General features: G+C 39.3%; 1 protein-coding gene across 1 annotated transcript in view; it reads left to right on the forward strand.

Moving 5' to 3' along the window:
- pipox (pipecolic acid oxidase) overlaps positions 1–19,193 on the forward strand; it is a 30,544-nt gene extending 11,351 nt beyond the window's left edge. The window contains exons 4-8 of the mRNA XM_086141066.1: positions 2,248–2,430; positions 7,786–7,938; positions 10,898–11,047; positions 12,673–12,748; positions 18,892–19,193. Coding sequence (XP_085997192.1) covers positions 2,248–2,430; positions 7,786–7,938; positions 10,898–11,047; positions 12,673–12,748; positions 18,892–19,022 — 693 coding nt within the window. The 3' untranslated portion in view covers positions 19,023–19,193. The remainder of the gene's footprint in view (positions 1–2,247; positions 2,431–7,785; positions 7,939–10,897; positions 11,048–12,672; positions 12,749–18,891) is intronic.
- Positions 19,194–21,718: the final 2,525 nt, after the last annotated feature.

The raw sequence follows: 21,718 nt of genomic DNA on the forward strand, positions 1-21,718 counted from the left end.
AAACTGATCTACACTTGACTACAAGACCTTGAGGGAGCAAAGTCATATTTGGGGTTTCTCATGGTCACCTAGAAGTGGTTGGTGTATCCTTAATTTTTTATCATTTTTTAAGCAAATAAATGATGTCATGGTCTTCATCTTTGTGCTCCTGCACGGAGGGTTGAATGAATGACAGCTAATTTGAATGTTAATTATGATTGTTTATCTATTATTCCACATTTAGCATTTGTGAATGTCTTCAAAATATTTATTTATAGCATATATTTTAGCGCAACATAGTTGTGGGGGGCGAAAAAAAAAACATGATGGGTATTTTTTTGTGAAATCTTATGAAACAATTAGTTTTGTGACTCATCGCTTCACTGAAAAAAAGTTCATCCAATCAACTGTGACTTTAACCGCTTGCATTAAAATGGATGTCAACGTTTGTTTCGGGAAATTCGCAAGAAAAACGTAGAGGAAAAAAAAGAGTGTTTTTTTTTTTTTATTTTGGATAGCAAAGAGGAAACATTTTATTTTTATGTCAAAAGAAAACCTGCTGTTCCTTAATTCCCTGATCTCTCCCGTGTCCCCCAAAGCTCTGTGACAGTCTTTTATTCCAAATGATCCGTCCCAAAGACTTTCAAGGTCTCTCTTTCTTTGGTAAAAATAAAATCGTTCCCTTTCAAGTCTTTATGTATGAGTCTAAAAGGGATCTGACAGCGTGTTAGTTCTTAGTTACTTTCCATTCAACACAAACTGACCTTCACGTTTGTTCTGGTGTTCGTCACAAAAGATGTGTTTTGGTTGTGTAATAAACAAACTTTAACACACACCGGGGGAAAAAATGAGACCATGAGGAAGTCGTCAAAGATAACGGACGCGACGCATTTTCTCATCACTGACTTAACACAAGGTCAGTGAACAGTGCTGAGAAAATGTAGCTAAATGTGCACATTATCTGAACACACAACTCCAGGACTCTCTGTCAGCAATAATTTCACATTAATAAACAGCAGAGGAAGCGTTCTGACCGGGTTGAACACACACATTCACGCTTCTGTCGTATAGATCACCGCCATGATGGAACAGATGGATTTGGTTTTATGTTTTTGCTTTGTTTGATGTGTTTTCCCCGTCTTTAAAAGATAATCGTGATTCTCGGGCAAGAACGCCAATATTTGAGTTTTCAGTGTCGACAGATTCGTCTCTTTCAAAACACAAGCCGTGCAATTGATGTCTGTATTTATATTTTTGGTAAAGTCTTGTCTAATATTGTGTACAAACTGAACTTTTTTTGTTTTGTGAAAATACCATAAAATACAAAATATAAAAAAACAACAACCACATTTAAATCTGTTCATATGGTTTCTGGAAGTATAATGCAAATCTGATTTAAAAAAAAAAAAAAAAAACAGAACAGAAATGAGATATGATTTAAAAAAAAAGGTAAAAAATAACATTTTCCTGTCCGTTAAGGAAAATAATAATAAATATGAAAAAAGTGGACAGGAAGTTTGAAATTTTAGTGAAACCGTGATATTTGAGATACATTATTTTTAGGAGTGTTAGCGTCAAACTAAACTCACAGTGACTCTTTGTCCTCATCAATTATTCACATTAAATATGAGAGCAGATGAGACTGGTTAAATGTCAAATTATGAATATGCAGCAATAACCATAACACACCCAGTCCGTCCCGTCTTCCTTTGTGGTCCTCGTACATCCACGAAATCCCCTTTAGTGAGAATTATTACTTTGCTTCGAGGTCCAAAACAGTTAATTTTAAGTTACGGATGATGACTTTTGAACAAGTGGTTAGAAAAGATAAATGGAAAGAATAAGTAAGTTCTCTACTCTGAATTATAACCAGATTATTTTTCATTTTTTTGTTATGAAGGATCATTGGAAAAATCGCAAATTGTCTGGTAACTTTTTTCAGATTTAGAATTATTTTCCTATGTGACAGGATATCATTTTATCTCTTTTTTGATTTTTTTTTTTCAAATCAGATTTGCATTATACCGCCAGAAACCATATGAACAGATTTAAATGTGTTTTTTTTTATATTTTGTATTTTGTGGTATTTTCACAATATTTACTCTATCTGTGTTGTTTCATTCGAATGTTTGGTTGTATTTTAATATCAATATCAAAACCCAATTTCCTCTTTTTTTTTTCTTTTACAAGCTAAGCTCAAGGTGCTGATGGATGAGCCGCTGCAGCTCAGGCTGTTTATTAACATGCTTCATACCGCTGCCATGGCAGGACCAGTTCCAGAAGCTTGGTGGCATCATACGAGACGGCGAGAAGGTCACGGACATCGAGCCCGGCTCCGTGGTGACGGTCAGAACCAGCGCCGGTCAGTATCGAGCTCGGAGCGTGGTGGTCACAGCAGGACCGTGGGCTAACAGAGTGCTCGCCAACACCGGCGTACAGCTTCCACTGGAGGTAGATGAGTTTATACTAAATACGTTCCCTGGTAGTTTTACCTTACGTTTTTAGCAAAATAGAGGTAGACACAGGGTGGATTTGTGTTCTTTGTCATTTTAGTGCCTTCGTATTGGCATCAATTTATATTCCTTGTTGAAATTCTTTCAAAATGTTGGTAAATTTATGGGGAAATGTTGTCTCACACATTTAAATGTTTGACTTTTTCTTTACTTCATTTTGCTTTTTTTTTAAAAGCTTGTTTGCATTTATCATTTCAGAGATTCTTTAACAAATCAATGACAGGGATTTGAGAAATTAACTTCTAATTCAGACCCATATTTGAATTTAAAACTTTGTAGGATTTGTGCCACGGCTTGTTGTGTTTCGGAACCAACACATGTATGTAAACTGAATTTTATTATCAAGGCAGTGTGAGACTTCATGTACACGCAACATATCTGAATATTACAAGCGTGTTACTGCTCTAATGAAATGTAGGCAAACGCTTATCCATCTGGTCGCTCCCGACAACATGCAACAACATGCCAGCCGTTATCAGGAATTCATTGATTAAGCACTTTGCACTGTGCACATCAACATTGGAACACTATAATAGTCCCATGTGTGAATTTTGAACAGATTTGATTCCTGATCAGCCCACGTGAATGTAGTTATTCTCAAAAGCGGTGACTTTTGTCAGCAGTCTGCACTTCATCTGAGTTGTATTGTAATAGCGCAGTTTTTTGGAATCAGAAGCCGGACAGACCTCACCATCAGGAGTTGCGCTTTGACCACGGGGAAGGTTATTTCATGTGCATCGCATTGGAGCTGGCAGATCAGTGGCACCTCAGACGTGGTCCCAGGTTTTTGAAATGGGACGATCTGATGGTATGTCCGGACCAAAAGGGGGGTCACGCCGCTCAGCCTCCTGAGGAAAGCTTACATAAGAGACCCCGACTGATCAAACCTGTGATTTAGGAGTAATAATGTGTCTGTCATCCATATTGCTGAGCAGTGGATCAGTCCTGGATGTCTCGTGGCAGAACGTTCACCCTGTGCTTTGAGAATGTGTATGACAGGATGTTCGTTGGTGGATCTGCAGAAGTGTTGGGTTTTGGGGTTGCTTCCCTGAGTTGTTTTGTCTCCGTAAAACTCTGTCTAATGCTGTTCTTTGACAGCAATTGTGTTGGTTGTCTTCATGGAGAGGATTTCTCTTTGGGGTTATGGAAAGGAGGGTCACCTCTTAGGGTCGCTCAGGTTCACTTCTCTACTTTGCGTGGAGAAGGTGCTCCTGATCGCTTCATCTCCATGTGACCTCCAGTGAGCACGGGGGCATTTTGAAGCCAATCGGACAAAATGAGTGTCAACATCTACAAGTCGGAGACAGTATCCAGTTGCCCCCTCACCATTTGAAGCCTCAAACAAAGGAGGTCAAGTATCTTGATCTCTTGTTCACCACTTGGGGTTGGATGGAATGCAAACGTATCGCTGGATGAGCACTGCATCAGTAAGATGTAGCTTAGAGACTGAGGTAAACATTCAACTTACCCGTCCACAGTATTTCTGTTCAAACTTTCTCCTTTAGTCACAAACTTTATGTTGTTGTGACCATACAAGAGAATTCTTGAAAACAAATGTCTGAAAGGAGTTTTTCCTGTGCAGAGCAGATGATGCACATCATCCAGGTGGGGCTCAGAGAAGAGCCAATGCTCGTAAGGAGAAAGGGAGTCAGTAGAGGAGTTTGGAGCATCTGATAAAAATGTTTTCCAGATTCCTGTGTTCTCATTCTACGTATTCTGGGTGTTTCTATCCGGCAGGAGCCAGAGCTCACTGAAGGGATTATTTACCCAGCCTCTTTTGGGTCCCTGAGTATGAGTTATTGTGTGCTGCTGGAGACGGGACACCTGGTTCGACCTATTCATTTTGCTGCTACTATAACCTAGTTCTGGATACATGGTGGGACGATGAATAAACAAATTTAAAAACCGGTAATTTGTCATATAAGTGAGTTGTTTTTTTTGTTTTTTTTAATGGGCGTGTTGAAATAAAGTACATTAGCCTAGAAATGTAGGTTTACTTTGTGCAATTTTACTATGATGGGTTTAGCCCTCCATTTGTCAAGGAAATGCAGCTCATTTTGATCAAATGGACGATTCAGTTACTTTCGTGCCCCTTATTCTCAAGCTTGTACATAAACAGAGTTGCACAAAAATAACCTATTAAATGTAACAGTGAAGTGAGTCTTTGAAGCCTGTCTAAGTGCACAAAGTGCCGTAGTGCACAAAAATGCATGTTTTTTAGGAACTATATACATTGGAGAAAAAAAAATGTGTTTCTCAAAGATTTTTTAATGAATAAATTACTCTTCTAAGACTCTGAGCTGATGATGTTACCGAATCACGGCAGAGCTATGAGGCTTTAAACCCGAGGATCTCTGACTTCTGGTCTACAATTCATAATTGTAAATGATGCAATTTACAATAAAAAACAATTTTGCAAAATTTTTCAAAAATTTTTTTTTTGCAAAATAAAAACAATTGTTTTTCATTTGTGAAGCGTCTTTGAGTGCCTTGAAAAGCGCTATACAAATCTTATGTATTATTATTATTATTATTATAATCAAACTATGTGTAGAACAGGGTCTAAGCTGCAGGTCGGCAACCCGGGTCTAATGCAGCTCCTGCAGCTTTTGAAAATATTATTTAACTAAAATGTATTTTAAGTTTTATCTGTATGTGTGTATGCATGTGTATTTATGTAATGTATTTATGTATGTATGTATTCATGTATGAATATATTTTTGTATATTCATGTGTATATATATACATATGTATGCGTGTATAAATGTATGTATTTGTATATGTATTTGCATGTATATTTATGTATGTATGTATGTATATGTATGTATGTATGTATGTATGCATATGCATATATGTATATGTTTGTATGTATGTACATATGTATATTAGTTTATGTATGTATGTGTGTATATATGTATATATGCATGAATGTATATATATATATAAATGTATATGTATGTATGCATATATATATATATGTTTATGTATTTATATGTGTAATTCATTTTGTATATATGTGTGTATATATATATATATATATATATATATTTATATAAATGTATATGTGTATATATGTATGTATGTGCGTATATGTATAAATGTATATGTTTGTAAATATGTATGTATATGTGTACATCTGCATATACATATATAACTGTATATGAATGTATGTGTATATAAGTATAAATGTCTGTATGTATAGTATATATGTATATGTATGTATGTGTGTATTAATGAATGTGTGTATATGTGTATGTATGTATTTGCATATGAGGATATATATGTTTGTGTATATTTTTTTTTCACATGCACATATATACACATACATCTGCATATACACATACATTTATACACATATATGCATATACATACACATACATATCGACATATTTACACATAAGAATTCAGACACACATACATACATACTTAGTTACATACACATATATAGATACTTACAAATACTTACATATGTAGGTATAAATATATATATATGCATTCTTTTACACATGAATGTATACATAAACATACATATATATTCATATATTTTGTATGTAGGTATATGAATATATGTGTCAAAATATATATATAGGTATATACATATGAACATGTATATATGCATGTGTGTGTATAAGTGTATGTATGCCTGTATTTATATAAGTATATATATATATATATATATATATATATATATATATGTATGTATATTGGTAAATATGCTCACCTTTCACCTTTGCTGTATGTTCAAGGTTTTCTCAGATCCAAATTCGGCGACTGGACGCCATATTTTACCTTTGTAGCCACTAGTGTTTGCTGGTGTTTGTTGTCTTTATCCGCCACGGTTTCACACTAAGTATTGTTTCATTTCAACTTTGCTGCTTAAATGTTTTTCACCACTTGCTACTGAGAATCCGTTGCACACCTGGAAAAATTTAGACCTTCTGAAAACATGCCGCAGTTGTTTCACACCAACCCTCGCGCAGGATTTTCCAGTTTTGCCTTTTGGCCCCCTTAAATTCCCAGCTGCAGATGTCGCTGCAGCGCTCGTGCTTCAAGGTCCCGGTCGTCAAAGCGGCCCCCCTCCGTCTGGGAGTTTGCCACCCAGCCTGAAATAAGAAAGTGATGGGAAAACAAGCGGACGGCTGTTAGGAGAGGAGAATTGGAGTTGATATTGGAATTGCATTATTCAGGTCGGTAGCAGGCTGTGGGGCCTGGGGACTGCCATGCCTGAGTGAACTGCTGGAAAAGCGCAGGCTCAGAGCTCATTGGCTTGCTGGAGTGCTGCTGTGAATTTTTATGTTCCTTGGGAATGAGAGCACAGCCGGTTAGTTCATTACACTGAAAGCTCCTGAACAATGTGTCCTTCGTACTACCACCCTTAGATGGACATCATTTGTACAACCATGTGTACATTTCATTAAATCCTCATTCTGAAATTTCCCTCTTGCGACAAGACGGACCAAACAATCCCTGTCATGGTTTTAGCTCCTTTTGCAATTGCATCTGGCGAGGGTCCACATGTTGCATTCTAATGTTCGATCACAGAGGGTTTAAGTGCTGCTAATTCACATTTGTGCTTACACTCGATCCAGGCGTTATTGATTCTTCTTCAATAATGTCTCTGACAAGAATCGAAAACAAAGGACCGGATCTAATCGAGGCAAATAGCTTGTATATAAAAGGGATCATATGCAGTTTGAACATTTGGTTTTCCTTTTAGATCTCTGTGCAATATTGTCAATTGTTTCAATCTACTTGGCTTCGAAAGATTGTTCGTCCGAAAAATTGGCAAGCGGCGTTGCTCTTCTATTGGTCGGTTCTTTAACTTTCAACCCGAGTAAAAGCCAGTCGGAAAGCCACGTTTCGGGCGATGTTCATAAAGAAGTGAAAAAAGAAATGGGGATATCGCAACACTCGAGCAATATAAAGTCATATTGAATTTATATGAAATCCATAATCCATATTTTTGGGGGTATTTGCACTGCATGTCCTGAGAACGGTGATCAGGAAATCAAATCAGATCGATCAGTTTTCTCGCTGTTGACGTAGAAGATGAACTTCTTTGTTCATCAGTTCAGCCAAAGATTACGCTGCCTGTTTCATTTTCTGTTCCATTTACAATTCTTTCAATTAACAAAGTGCATGTGTTAATAACTGGCGGCACAGAAGTGCCACAGATCCGTTGTGTATTTATAACTTGCCAACTCTAAATCACATGCATGTGTCTTCCAAGACCTTTGTGCTGAACTTCACTAGTCCTGGTTAAACAGTTGAACTCATGGTTTCATTGCTACAGGTGGTAAAAATTAACGTGTGCTACTGGAAAGAGAAGGTTCCTGACTCGTACAACGTGAAGAGACGCTTCCCCTGCTTTTTACAAACAGAATGCGAGGAGACAAAGGAGCACATCTATGGTCTCCCTTCCAACGAGTACCCAGGCCTGGTCAAGGTAGGTTCCAGACACTCTATATTCTCAATTTATTTATAGAAAATATACGTAAAGTAGTTTTGATGATCGTTCATTTTGTCAGCTAATTGAATCTCATGCTTGACGTGGTATTTGGGCTTCATTATTCAACATTTAGCCAGCTCATGGAAGCACATCCTCCCTTCCACCTAACCTACATGAACTAAATGTTGCTATAGCGTTTCAAAAATATGACATCTTTTCTTGTTTTTTTTTTGTTTTTTTTTTTATTATTATTTATCTAAATATTGATTTGATGGGATCTAAACTGCAAATACGTGAACATGTCGGACGAAATTATTTGTGTTCTGGAGAAATGCGGGGTCAGATACAGGTAAACGTGGTTACTTACACACAATTCCCTTTTTATTATTATTCTTTTTTTTCAGCAAACAAGTGGCTGACAATTACATAAAATGTAATTTCAATCTCATTGATGAGATACGCTTCACATGTACTTTTAGGTTTCACTTTGGTGTCTGCACAAAATGTTAAAAGAACAAATCTTGTTATGTTTTCTCAACATAACCCATTTTTGACTTTACAAACATAACAAATTTAGGAGAAAATAAACAGATATGGTTACAAATAAAATACATTTATTGCTTTATCTGGCAAGAAGTTTGCTGCAAAAATATTGTCAAATTCCACAGGTCTGAAGATACTCGTTACGGCTCAACCACAAAAAAGATGGGACATGTTTGTATTGTAAAACATTAATATGAGGCAAACAATTATTGACAAACAGATTTAAGTTTTAAAATTAATTTGTTGCAAATTGTCATGTACTGTGGCTTTGTTTATGAAGTGTTTCATCCAGCTAGCAGTATCTACAGCGCCTCGTTACGGCTTTTCTTTTTTTTTTCATGTGTATTTCAAGGCATCTTAAATCATACATATTTACATGTTGACAGTGTTGCAGATGTATTCTGTATGTCATCCCCACGGGTCTTTGAATTATTGATTAAAGAAGGATTGTGGTTGGAACTGCAAAAACCTTCATGGGGACTTAGATTCTTACTGGAAAAGCACCAAACTCAAGATTTAGTCATTGGACCTGGAAGTAGTTCTGGTCCCCCATCATTTGATGGCACATCTCCTTCGGGTTTGGGGGCATATTTTTGGCAAAAAAGCGTCCAGCGGGAGCTCACAGCTTAATAGCGGGCCACATGTGTTGGGTTTGAGGGGGACAGATGGTGACGCCACATAGCATTATTCATCCCGGTATGCCGCCACAAAGGCTACCGTATGTCCAGCGTTTGAATAATAACTAAATGGAAATACTCGGAAAGAGCAGACTTTATAATTTGTGTTTCTCCAGGAAGTGAAAATGATGATATTATTAACCGGCTCTATATCATGGGCTGTTACATGAATCCTAAATGTGGATGATAATTTTGATATTTCCATAAATCTATTAGGATTTCTCTGCACACCGTCTAAAGCAGAGAAAAATAAATCCAGCTTCTTTTTTTGGGGGGGTATTTGAATAGTTCAGCCCCCCGATGTGCTTGTAATCTCAGGGCGAGACTTGGTGTGTCAGACCTGCCTGACAGGAGCTGCACATTAAAGCAGCTTTGGAAGTTTGTGTTCAGCCCTCTTTTCCTTTCCTCTTTTGTCATTTGACAGGTATAAATTTCTCACTTGAATTAACAGATTTCCCAGTGTATATAGAACGCATTTTTCAAATGTGAAGTGATGCTGAATATAAGAATAAGTTCTCTGCTGATGGATGTGGTATAACAAAAGAGAGGAATCGTCATACTTTTTAAAAAGAAATTATGTTAACGACTGACTTACTAACTCTTTGAAACTATTCCAATTACATTGTCATTTCCAAACCGGTCATTCATGTCATTAAGGCGTGCAACGCACTACAAAAAACTTTGACATTGACTACGTAGGGTCACTTATGTATCTTAAATATGATCTGCTGAAAGAACGTAACAGTCACACCCTGAAAAATCATCTGTCTTCAAAATTTAAATGTACTATTTATAAGACATTAAGAAGTATTTATAGTACAAGAATACAGGGGGGGGGGGTCATTGATTAACAGTCCCTCATTTTCTTGTTGCGATGCAGTGTTGCATTGCAGCCTGAATGTCTACACCAGTTGGAAAATAAATCAATGAAATGAATTTTGCCCCCCAACATACAATATCTTCATTATCAGTGTTCATATAGTCATTTGGATCATATGAAGAATCCCCTTTCTCCCTCACGATGTAGTGGAAGCTCTGCCGGAGGCGGGAGTTGATACACTTTCTCACACTCTGTTCACCCGAGTGTCCAGAACATGTAGCCTCGGTATGCTAACATCTCCCCAAGCATCTCACTGGGGGAAACTCCTGAGTAGACAAGAGTCCGACCAGAGCTCCGGAGCTCCAGCGCATCGAGGTGATTCCAACTATATCTGACCCACCAGCTCAGGTTCCCTCCTCACCAGAGAGGTAACATCCCATGTTCCTAGAACCAGCTTCTCCAGCTGCAGATCCCCCGCCACCCGGCTCATATGGCACTCGACCCCCTCGGCCTCCGCCGTGGGTGGTGCAGCCAAAAGACGCAGGATCTGCGTTGGCCTGGCAGGTCCAGGGGTGGCAGCTCTCGCCATCAAGCCACTTCCCCAAGGAGGGACCCGGTGACCCACGACAGGGCATTGGAAAACCAGATCCATTTATTGTTCACCATTGGGGGTCTTCTTGGGGCCGTGCTTTGGGGCCCTGCAGACCCCTGACAACTTAGCTCCTCGGATCGCTGGGACCATCCAACTCCTCCGTCGCGATAAGGTGGCAACTCAAAGAGGGGCACAATTTTGCAGTTTAGCTACATCCCTCAAGGAGAAGCAATCGGAAGGACAATGTCATTTTGTATGACGGTCATGAAATACGTGCGCGGTACACTCCTGCTGAATTAGCTTCGATGCAAATGTATCCTGCAGGTGTGTTTCCATGGGGGCAAGAAGGCAGATCCGGACCAGAGAGACAAGCAGACGGACAGGTCTGACATTGACATCCTCCAGCGCTTTGTGGCGCGCTGCCTCCCTGCCCTGGATCCTGAGCCCGCTGTGGTGGAGAGCTGCCTGTACACGGTGAGTAAGGGCACCCCAAAATATTAACTCAGTAGAGTTCATGTGCAAAGTTGTGTAAAGAACAAAAAAAACGCATGGAAATGGGAGTACCTTTAAAATATATGGTGCGTGGTACAGTGCACGATATAGAGCTCTTTCATCCTCACACTGCGGCTCCGAGTGGCTCTGAAATATAAATTATAAGTATTTAATTGAGTGTATTTTATTTGTGTTTGTTCCTTTTTTTTTTAATTTTAGTTCTAAATGGGATGAGATGAGATGAGAACAACTTTATTTATCCCGAAGGAAATTGTTGTGCCAGAGTTTCAAGTAAAGAACCTAACAGTAATCGATACTAGTAGAAAGGAGGAAGAATAAGAAATACAATGAAATATAAATTGTCTTAACTGTTGACTGTTAACTACAAAGATTTGAAATTGGAAGATTGTTGTGATCTTTGAATATTAAAATAAAATTATATTTATTATTTTTCGACGCCTGAAATATACGTCACACTCGCGGAAGCCGGTTTACTCGCCAAGACGCCGTCAAGTTGTCGACACTTTCAACCACAGGCAGTTAAAATATGAAAAAGCAATATATACAGCGGTACCTTTATTTTAAACATCAGAAATTAACTGCGGCTCCCAGTGTTTTCTTTTCCGTGGAAACCGGGTCCAAATGGCTCTTTGGGTGTTAAAGGTTGCCGACCCCTGGTATGGTGTGTGTGTTTGGTGACTTAAGAAAGCCATGTCACAAAATGTCTCTGTTTTTATTGGCCACCAATCGGTGCCAATCTCCATTTCTCTTTCCATTTCTAAACCAAAATCTATGGATTTCAGCATGACAAATCTCCAATATTCTACATAGAAGAGTTTCTAATGGATGATGTCCAAACCTCCATCCTGCTGCAATGTTGTTTAGCTGATTCTTCAATTTTAGAACAGCCACATATTTTATAACACAACACAAGCCTTTTTCACACAGGCCGTCCAAAAAAGAAACTATATGCAAGTGTGAAAGACTCTGCATCAGTGTTCTTACTTTAACTGCTGGATGCTGCACAGAATTCAGTCAGATGAGGCAGAGCTGTCCATGTGCCTGCATCCGCGCACTCGTGCATGTGTGTGTGTGTGTGTGTGTGTGTGTTGGGGGGGTGCACAGATGCTCTGCCCTGCAGCATCACAGCAAGCAGCTTTTACCATGATGACATACTGAAGCCATAGGAAAACAGAATCTCAGTGACCTTGTCCAATGCCCCTGAAAATCCTGACAGTCATGCTCTTTTCAAATCAAATAGCGAGTGTTTTAGTTTGTTACATCCATGATTACATGGGTTTCTTGCTCCGCCTCAGGTCACGTGCACCCTGATTTTAACTAATCGTGTCTTTAATTACATTCGTTTCAATTCCTTAACTTCTCCAGTTACAAAGGCTGCATCGTGTATGTTTTAGTGTCGTTTGTGTCCCGGTGAAAGATCATCTCGTCGCTGCAGCATTTTTGAATAAATTAGCACAAAACTCATTTATTGCTCTGGCTTTTAAGCTCACTTTAACTCCAACCCTGAAGACGGTATTTTTCAAACCGGTGGGCTTGAAATGAAAGCGGTCTAAAGCTCAAGCTTCATATGAATTCTGTTTTCCCAGCTGACACCAGACCGCCACTTTGTGCTGGACTGCCACCCGGCCTACAACAACATCGTGATCGGAGCAGGATTCTCAGGTACGTCACACTGCAACGCCAAATCCCATTTATGGAGGATAGTTTCCACCCGTATTGAATTTACACAGGCTTGTGGAATTTATTTTAGTCAGGTCAAATTGTATTTTCATGTGCTCAACAGACATGACTTGGTGGAAAAACAAAACAAAATTGTGGTCATTTGATATTATTTCAGTCCATTTCTATGACGTGTTTCATGATATCTACCTACTTCATTTTGAATCACCCACAGAACATAATGAAATACACGCCGTCTAATTCAGCTCTCTGTGGCTTTTGCAAATTTTAGAGTGTTTAATTAAAATGCATTTTAGTTCCCTCATTTTTAAAATGTCATTTTAAATTTGAAGCTTATGGTCATCTTGTAACATCTGAATAAAATGTGTTGGGATTCAATATTCAAAACATTTATTGTCACACTTACGTTATAAAGGTTCTTACTTTGCTGTCCATAATGCATGTGGATATGTGCTCACAGAAAGAGTAGAAAATAGTAAATTATAGTTGAAATATTTTTGTTGCTCTTGTGTTGCATGTTTATTAGTATAGTAAAATGTAAAATGATGACGGCACACAGAGAGAGGATGGAATTTTTGGTTTGGATAATCTATGTTTGGCTTTTTTTCATAAATACAAGAAGGACTCAAATAGACATTGAGTATTTTTCTTAAAAATAACCTTGCATTTGTATACATAGCATAAAGGCCCAAAAAAAAAATATATATATATATATATATATATAAAACGTTATACGCCGTGTTAATTAATTCAAATTAAATTTCAAAATCCTTTTTTACTGTCTGGAAACGCTTCCAAATGGCTCTTTGAGCGTTCCAGCTCGGGCTGAAGGGAACGCAGGGAACAGGCGACTGGATAGAAGGCGCTGGCTTATACCGACGAGGGAAAGGCTCGCTTGGGGGGTACGACTATCGCACCTGGGTACAAATGTGGTACCACAGACTGTAAGGTGTGCCGGAATGACAATAAAAGATCCTTGGAGGTGCCGGCCAGGAACGGGAGGACAGGGAAGACCCGGGGAAATTGGCAAATGACCCGGCAACCGGCACGGGGCGCAAAGCTCTGGCTTCACCCATTTGCCATGAACCAGGACCGGTCCTGGGCTCCGCTCGCACGCCGGTCCGCTCGCCGCGTGACCCCGAACCTCACGGTTCGCTTCGTGTCCGGATGATAATGATCGAGATGGCCGAGAACCTCCAAAGACATGTATGATTTGGTGGTGTGAATTTCTGAAAAAGAGGTATATTTCAGAGGTATATTTTCTGATGCCGAGCAGGTCATTTTCTTCTAACTAGCCGGCCGAGTGATCACCGTAATTACCTCCTGCTGTCAAAGGATGCGTCATGTCAAGAATGGATTTGAGGATCAAGGTTACTTTAGCCTCAGCTCAGTTTCTTCCTTTTAAATGTTATCTAAAGAATGTTGTGAGTGCAGCTCTTTGGCTCGTCGAAAGTCTGTTTCACTCTGCACTGACTTAAAATGCGTGATGCAAGTGTACGACGTGAACTATGTAAACATTTAAATATCCAAAGGTTCAGTGATGTAATCTTCCGCTAATCATAAATAAATATTCACTGCGTGAGTCGAGACCGAAATATACCAACAAAACCATCCGTTGCACCGAGATGTTTTCAGTTCTATTGAAGAAAACGCCATCTTGTTTTAGATAATCTGTCTAGATGATTGCAGCGTAAGACGGACACACAGACAAAAGAGGGATATTGAGCTAGAATTGTATGAAAAAGAAAGATTATTTTAAAGACACACACATAAACAGGTGCGCTCCAGACGGAGCGTAATCAACCGGGCGAAGCCGGTCTCGCCGCCTCCATTTTCTATTTTTCTTCCCTTGTGTGTGAACGGTAGCTAAATGCATCTGTCTTTTGCCAGGTTTACTTTTCCAGTGCTCTTTTGGCAGGTGTGAGAAATGAACCAATTACTGCAATGGAATACGCATTTCTCTTCTCTCTGAAAATATCTGAAGTTACAACTGCATTTTTCTTACTTTCTCTAGAGAATTTCATTCAGTGTTCACAACCTGTTTTGGAGTTTCTCAAATAAAAATCAATGTAAAGCCATCATTCACAGAATGATGCCATATTAATTGTGATTCAGCACAAAAAAAAAAAGTTATGTTACCGTGTGTGTAAATTCAAATAACGTCTGCATTATTTTTCCGTCAAACAGTTGATATGACCTTCCATCACTGACCCATCAGATGAAATTGAGCAGAATTATTCTTTGCTTCACCGGAAGGTTTCATTGGTCGCAATTTCAATTTTTCTTCTGCACTTTATGCGTATTTTGTATTAAGAGCATCCGAATAATGTGTATTTTAAATAGAAGGAAAAACCCATCCATCCATTATCTACCGCTTATCCTGCAGGTTATCCGGTCCTCGGTATCGGAAATACGTTGTTGAACTGCGATTTTATATTCTAGCTTTTCTTTCCTTAGAATTGTGGTATTTAATGATGCGGTTTACGTCTCGATCTTCCCGCTCCCACACATTCATTTTTTTAATGATGGCACTTAATAAGTAAACTGGCAAAGCATTTTAAATGAAAAACATAATTGTTGATAAATGATCAAGAAATAAGTGATATTGTAGTCACAAATATCACATTTAATTTACATACAAAATCAACCACAGAATTCAGTAAGTAGTAACAAAAAAGAAATGGAATTAAAACATTTTCCTTAAATATTTATCCAATTTGTGCGATGCTTAAGTTATGCAGCATTCAAATAAGGTTAAACCATTAACATGAATAAATGCAATTAATATATTGGGTATATGCAATGTATTGTAATATATATAAAATGTAATAATATACTAAATTTCAAGACATGATCAATCAATACCAGGTGTAATTTTGTATAAGGCTGCTGCAAAGTGTGTGAACATCTTGCGAAGGAAGTGCTATCTTGAAAGAAAAACAACTCGCACCATGTCTGAGTTCGGAGGCTGGCGGTGTCAAGTAGAAAATATCGATGTCAAAACGAAAATGTCACCGTCTCGGTCGGACGAAGCACGTGGAGAAGTGGATCTGGCAGCTCGTGCACCGGCTGTTTGCTGACAAGGGCCGCAAGAAAACACGAGCGGCAAAAGCAGAAAAGGATTTGTATCATTTGTTACCTTCTCGGCGTGGAGCGGGAGAGGAGAGTACAGAGTGAGCCAAACAGGAATGTGGAGAAGGTGTAGAATGTGTGTGTGGAACAGGAGATAGGAGTGTATGGTGCAAGAAAAGGGGGGTATGAGGAACGTATGGAAGGCGAAACCACATCGAGTTCTGGGGGGAAAAAAACAAAATCAAACCAGAGTGTGTTTAGCATGAGCAGACAGTGGAGGAGCGAGTGTGTGAAGCTGAAGAGGTTTGTGTCTGCAGAAGGAATGATGCAAGTGTCTGGAGCTGCAGATCGGACCGTCTAGAAGGGGAAAGGAAAGTGTGTGAAACTGGAGAGCAGGAAATATATGGACATTATTAGACATTTTCAATATGTAGCTCTCTGGATCCCAAGCATCTATTTTATCCATCCCTCACTTCACCTTTGAATCTATTCAACCGGCCATCTATCGTCCTTCATTTGGATGATTCCAAAGGGATGGACAGCGAAATTGGTAAATAAAAATCTGGAAAAAAAAATCTCAAATACAGTGGCTGTTTTTGCTTGTTCAAATTCTCCTGCGTTCTCTGCGGTAATTTTCACAGCTGATGTGAAAAATACTGGAATATATTGTTGTTGCTGTTGTTGTTGTTGTTTTCTGCTTTCTATTTATTCATGGAAATTTTTGGTCTTGCTCTCTTCTGACGTCCGGCTTTTTAATTATATTTATATTCAAATCCTTTTTTTTTTTTTTTTCATTACGCTGCTTCCACTTTGGGGAAAAAAAAAACAAACAGAAATGAATTATTATTAATAAATATCTGAAATCCTGTGACTTGGGACTGTCTCCAGCCTCACACACATTTTTATAATGAAGATCATACATTTGCTTTGATTGCAGTCCCTTTATTTTAGAAAACGCCGTCATGAAACATTATCATTAGCCTGCGACAAACCGGATCTAAACAGCAGATTCGATTCCGTGACTGATTGTATCGAGATAACAGAACATTTCCTCTCCATTTATGATAAAAACAACTCGGAAATCAACTTCCAGTGTAATTTAAGTGATGAAAGCGCTGAATCGCTCCAAGTTTGTTCTCCTGATTTGTCAAATTTAGTAATGATGCAATTTGCTGTGTTTTTAATCTTTTTTTATTTTGTATGCTCAACTGCAGCAGCAAAACCAGCGATAACCAACAGAAATCCAAAGAGCTTTTCCATAAGAGAGGGATAAACGTGTTGCCGCGCTCTCTTCTCCATCACACCGTGCATTTGTCATCAAAGCTTGACACAAGTGCTTTAAAGCAAGTCGGGAGGGTTGCCATGGCTACAAAGTCACCCGATGGGCTCGGCCATCTATTGAGCTTTTCCATTCTCCTTCTCCGGCGAGAGCAAATTGCACGTGGCCGAAACCGTCAGAGCCGAGCTTTTACGACTTCAAAGCCCGGCAGAATCGGCGGGAGCGCGGAGACCTTTTGTCGGATGGCGATCTGCCGCATTCCCGCAGCCCCGCTGACATTCAGCGTTTGCCTCTCAGACCTCGACGCCGATGACGTTTTAAATACGGACGCGCTTTCGCCTCGTTCTTTGAAGGCGCAAAGAAAGGAGAAGAGATGCTCGGTGACGGGCATCACAACGGCTCTCTTATTCTTTTTCTGTGTTCAGTCATGAGGTTTGAAGCAACGGCGTGACTCACACGTCTGTCCTCCGGCCTCCTCGCACCGTCAGGATTTCTGCTCGGGGTTAAAACTCCCCTGACCCGCATGGGGGGCACGGCAGACACGCATGTGTGTGTGTGTGTGTGTGTGTGTGTTATATTCTGCAAGACCTGCCTTCACTGTAACATACAAGCAATAGAGGCTAAAAATGCACGTGTCTATTTTGAAAAACGAGCTTCTTATTTTGGGAGCTGCAGAAGTCCTCGAGGTCATCTTCATTAAAACGACGAGAGGTCAACATTCAGATGTGTTTATTTTTGGTTGAAGGCATCGGCAGAGGACACCTGTTTCATTTCTGTGAGAGGTTGTTTGATGGCTGCCGCTGCGCTAAATCATTGATGAGCTGCAGGCTTCTGATGTACGTTTGATCGGAAAATTAGACATGTAGATGCGCGGCGGCATGTTAGCGCAGTGGTTAGCTTTGTTGTTGTTGTTGTTGTTGTTGTTTGGATTTTGCATGGTTTCACTGTCTCTCACCTCCCCTGGAGCCGCAGAAACGCAACACACAGTGGATGAAAAAAAACATATTATAGAAAAATATACATTTACATTTTTCTCGCTTTTCCCTTCAGGGGTCTCCACAGCCAATCAACCCTCTCCATCTAACCCTGTTCTCTTCACATCCTCTCTCACACCTCCATCAATCTTCTCTTAGTTTCTTCCTCTAGACCTCCAATTCCAGCGTCCGTCTACCAATATATTCACTCCCCCTCCTCTGTGCACCAACCATCTATGACCTTCTCGCCAAAACAACAACATCTAACATGTCTTATATTTATCCTTGTTGGTTTCAGCCCGCTCTGTTTATTTACCGTCTTCTTGTCATTATTATTGTCACTCTGTCTATGTTGTTTAGTTTTGGTTGTTTGTTTTCACCCTTGCTGTCTTTTTTTTCCCATTCTGTTTATTCCTACCCTTGTTGTTGTTGTTCTCTTTACTGTCTATTTATTTTATTTTTTTTCTATTTATGCTTTCGTTTGCGTTTTCCAATTACCTTGTAATTATCTTGCCTATTTATATTTATATTCATATTTATTGAGACGTATAACTGGGGATCAATAAAGTTTATCTCATGTGCTGCCCCTCTGATGGACTCAGTCTTGATCCTATCAAAATACAAAAACATGCATATTATTTGTCATATGTTATTGTATTTTAATTAAGAAAATAATAATAAATTAAAATTAATTATGTTATTATTTATTGGATTTTTTTAATTTTTTTTAGTATTTTTAGAAATGTAATAACGTCAACAGTAAACCTCAGCGCACTCAATGTAAGGATTTGTCTTCCCAGGTCACGGCTTCAAGTTTGGCCCCCTGGTCGGGAAGCTGCTGAGTGAACTCAGCCTGGGAGAAACGCCGTCCCACGACCTGACGCCTTTCCTGATCTCTCGCTTCCAGACTCTCACCAAATCTTCTCTCTAGAGCTGTGACATCAACGTCTCACAGCTGCGTTTAACTGGGATTTTGGATTCGGTTTGACAATCGTAACGCCGCTGTTATTTTGTGTTTTCCATCACCGACGTTCGCTCCGGCACATACAAGCGTCTTTATTGCTGAGTTTATGATAAATAGAATAAAAAACTTTATGCGAAAGAATTCTATGTGACAGTCAGTTAAAGAGAAAGGAAACCTGGAAGCTGCTGCAACTCAAGTCCTCCACAATTTTTAAATTGTAGATTTACTTTAAGAGAAATATCCTCAGATATTGGCAGGAAACAGAAGATGACTTGAACATAAGTCAGAGCGAAATAAATTGAAGTAAGAGTTTTTCAGCCAAAAGTTCCTTTTAGAATTCCTAGTTTGACTCAAGGATAGAACTGACGCACAGAAATTCAAGCCATGTTGAGCAGTTTGTTGGCTGTATTTCATCACTACTTGTAGTTTATACAGTATTTTGAGGGAGAAACTCTGGCTGCCGGTGGAGGAACGGGAGAAATGTCCTGTACGTACGACTCTTTCCCAAATGTTATCTCGCTAATCCATTTCCATGATTAGTATCAAAGTAAAAAACAGCTCCAGTTTCACCTGAGGATAACGGATTGTCACGTCTGCAAAATGTCATTTCACTGTAATTTCTCATTCCAGTCAAAAACACATTCACAGATTCACAAACTATCCAGGTAAAATATATTTCGTTTCTCTACTTGGATTTAGATCCAGAGGAAAATGTAACCACCTTTTAAAAACCCATCTATTGTCATCATGCACACGGAGTCTGGGTTTCAAGCGTCACAGGGAGGCGTTTTCTTAACATCCAAATCTCATAACGGAGTTCATGGGAAGTCGGTGAAATGTAATAAGCAATAAAGCCCAGATGATGACGATCAGACACCCAAAAAAAAAAGTTGATAATTAAACATCCGACCCCAATATTTATATGCTGGGCTGAAAATCAGCAGCCTGAGTTGATGACAAGAAAAAAAAAAAAAAAGATGAAAATATGTCAAAATGTGAATTGAATGAGTATTTTTATGTTGTCACTAAAAACAGATCCGTAAAATGACATTGTATTCTATTAGCTTTGTTTACTATTAGAAACACGGGCAGAAACTCACAGAATCTTTATACTTGGAAATGGAAATAAGTGATACGTCATATTTGCGTTAATTGCCTTTTGGAAAAAAAAATGCATAAATGAAAACTGTCTTTAAGAGTTCAATGCAATCTTACTTGTAATTTTAAGGAATTAACTTGAATTTTTATACATGAGAATATTTAGTGGACTTGGTCTACAGAAGGGCTTTTGTCTGATATCTATCATTATAATGTATCCAGGTTCAAAGTGTCATTGAAAGCAGCTCTGATGGTGGATTGAAAATATATATATCAACTCATACGGAGCTTCAGTGTGTATTTTTATTGTGACACAAAGAATGACGGTACAGCTTTGAAAATAAAGGCAGTCAATCATCAGAAACCTAAGCCTGAAAATAAGTACATCGGATCTTCCAGAAATGTTGACATAATTCTAAAAGTGAAACGACGTGTCGGTGGAAACTCTTTGTGCACGTTCTGATCCCTCTTAAACGTAACGTGCAGGACGGCTCTGCAGCACAGGTTGCCATAGTGATTCGTTCAGCTAAAAAATGAGCCGCTTTGTAAAGCTGGAGAGCGAAACTCAGATGGAGATCATTCAAGTCAAATGCAGCGGAAATATCTTTTGGGTCGTACTGTAAATCTCGGTCAATTAGCAGAGCTTGATATTTTAGGAAATAAATAGGTGTTAACTTGAGACAGGTGCATTTGGAAGAGTTGATTAATGCCTGACAGCGGTGTCACTAGTTCATGTGTTTATATGGAGTCGGTAACACGACACAAGCGTTAACCCGGCTTTTACCAGCTCCTCTTGTGGAGCCGAAGGCCTTCCAAGGTCAGTCAGGACGCACGTTGTATGTTCCTTCCAATTTGTTCTACCAAACCAATCAGATACACCGGAGCAACTCCCATAGATTCCTAAGAGGCGTCCCTACAAGGAGACCAAAACTCTTCTTCTTCTTCTTTCGGCTTTTCCCTTCAGGTGTCGCCACAGCGAGTCAACTCTCTCCATCTAACCCTATTCCCTGGATCCTCCTCTCTCACACCAACTACCTTCATATCTTCTCTCACTACGTCCATAAATCTTCTCTTTGGTCTTCCTCCAGACCTCTTGCCTGGCAGCTCCAATTCCAGCATCCGTCTACCAATATATTCTCCCTATATCCCTCCTCTGTCCATGACCCAACCATCTCAGTCTGGCTTCTCTGACCTTCTCTCCAAAACATCTAGGCCTCCTGCCTGGCAGCTCCACCTTCAGCAACCTTCTACCCAGATCTTCACCATGGTTTGGACAAGAACAGAGGAGTGTTCCATGTCCAAACCGTCTCAGTAATCATGTTGTCTCGGTCATACATGTCCTGCACCCCTATGACAAATTTTTCTCTTCCTCTGGGGTTTTCCCGTCAGGGGTCACCACAGCAAATCAACCTTCTCCATCTAACCCTGATCTTTGGATCCTCCTCTCTCACACAAACTACCTTCATATCCATAAATCTCCTCCTTGGTCTTCCTCTAGACCTCCAACTCCAGCATCCGTCTACCAATATATTCTCTATCCCTCCTCTGTCCATGACCCAACCATC

Source organism: Fistularia commersonii, chromosome 3, assembly GCF_037954325.1.
Source record: "Fistularia commersonii isolate RoL2024-O1a breed Wild chromosome 3, RoL_Fcom_v1.0, whole genome shotgun sequence".
In the NCBI taxonomy this organism is placed as follows: Eukaryota; Metazoa; Chordata; class Actinopteri; order Syngnathiformes; family Fistulariidae; genus Fistularia; species Fistularia commersonii.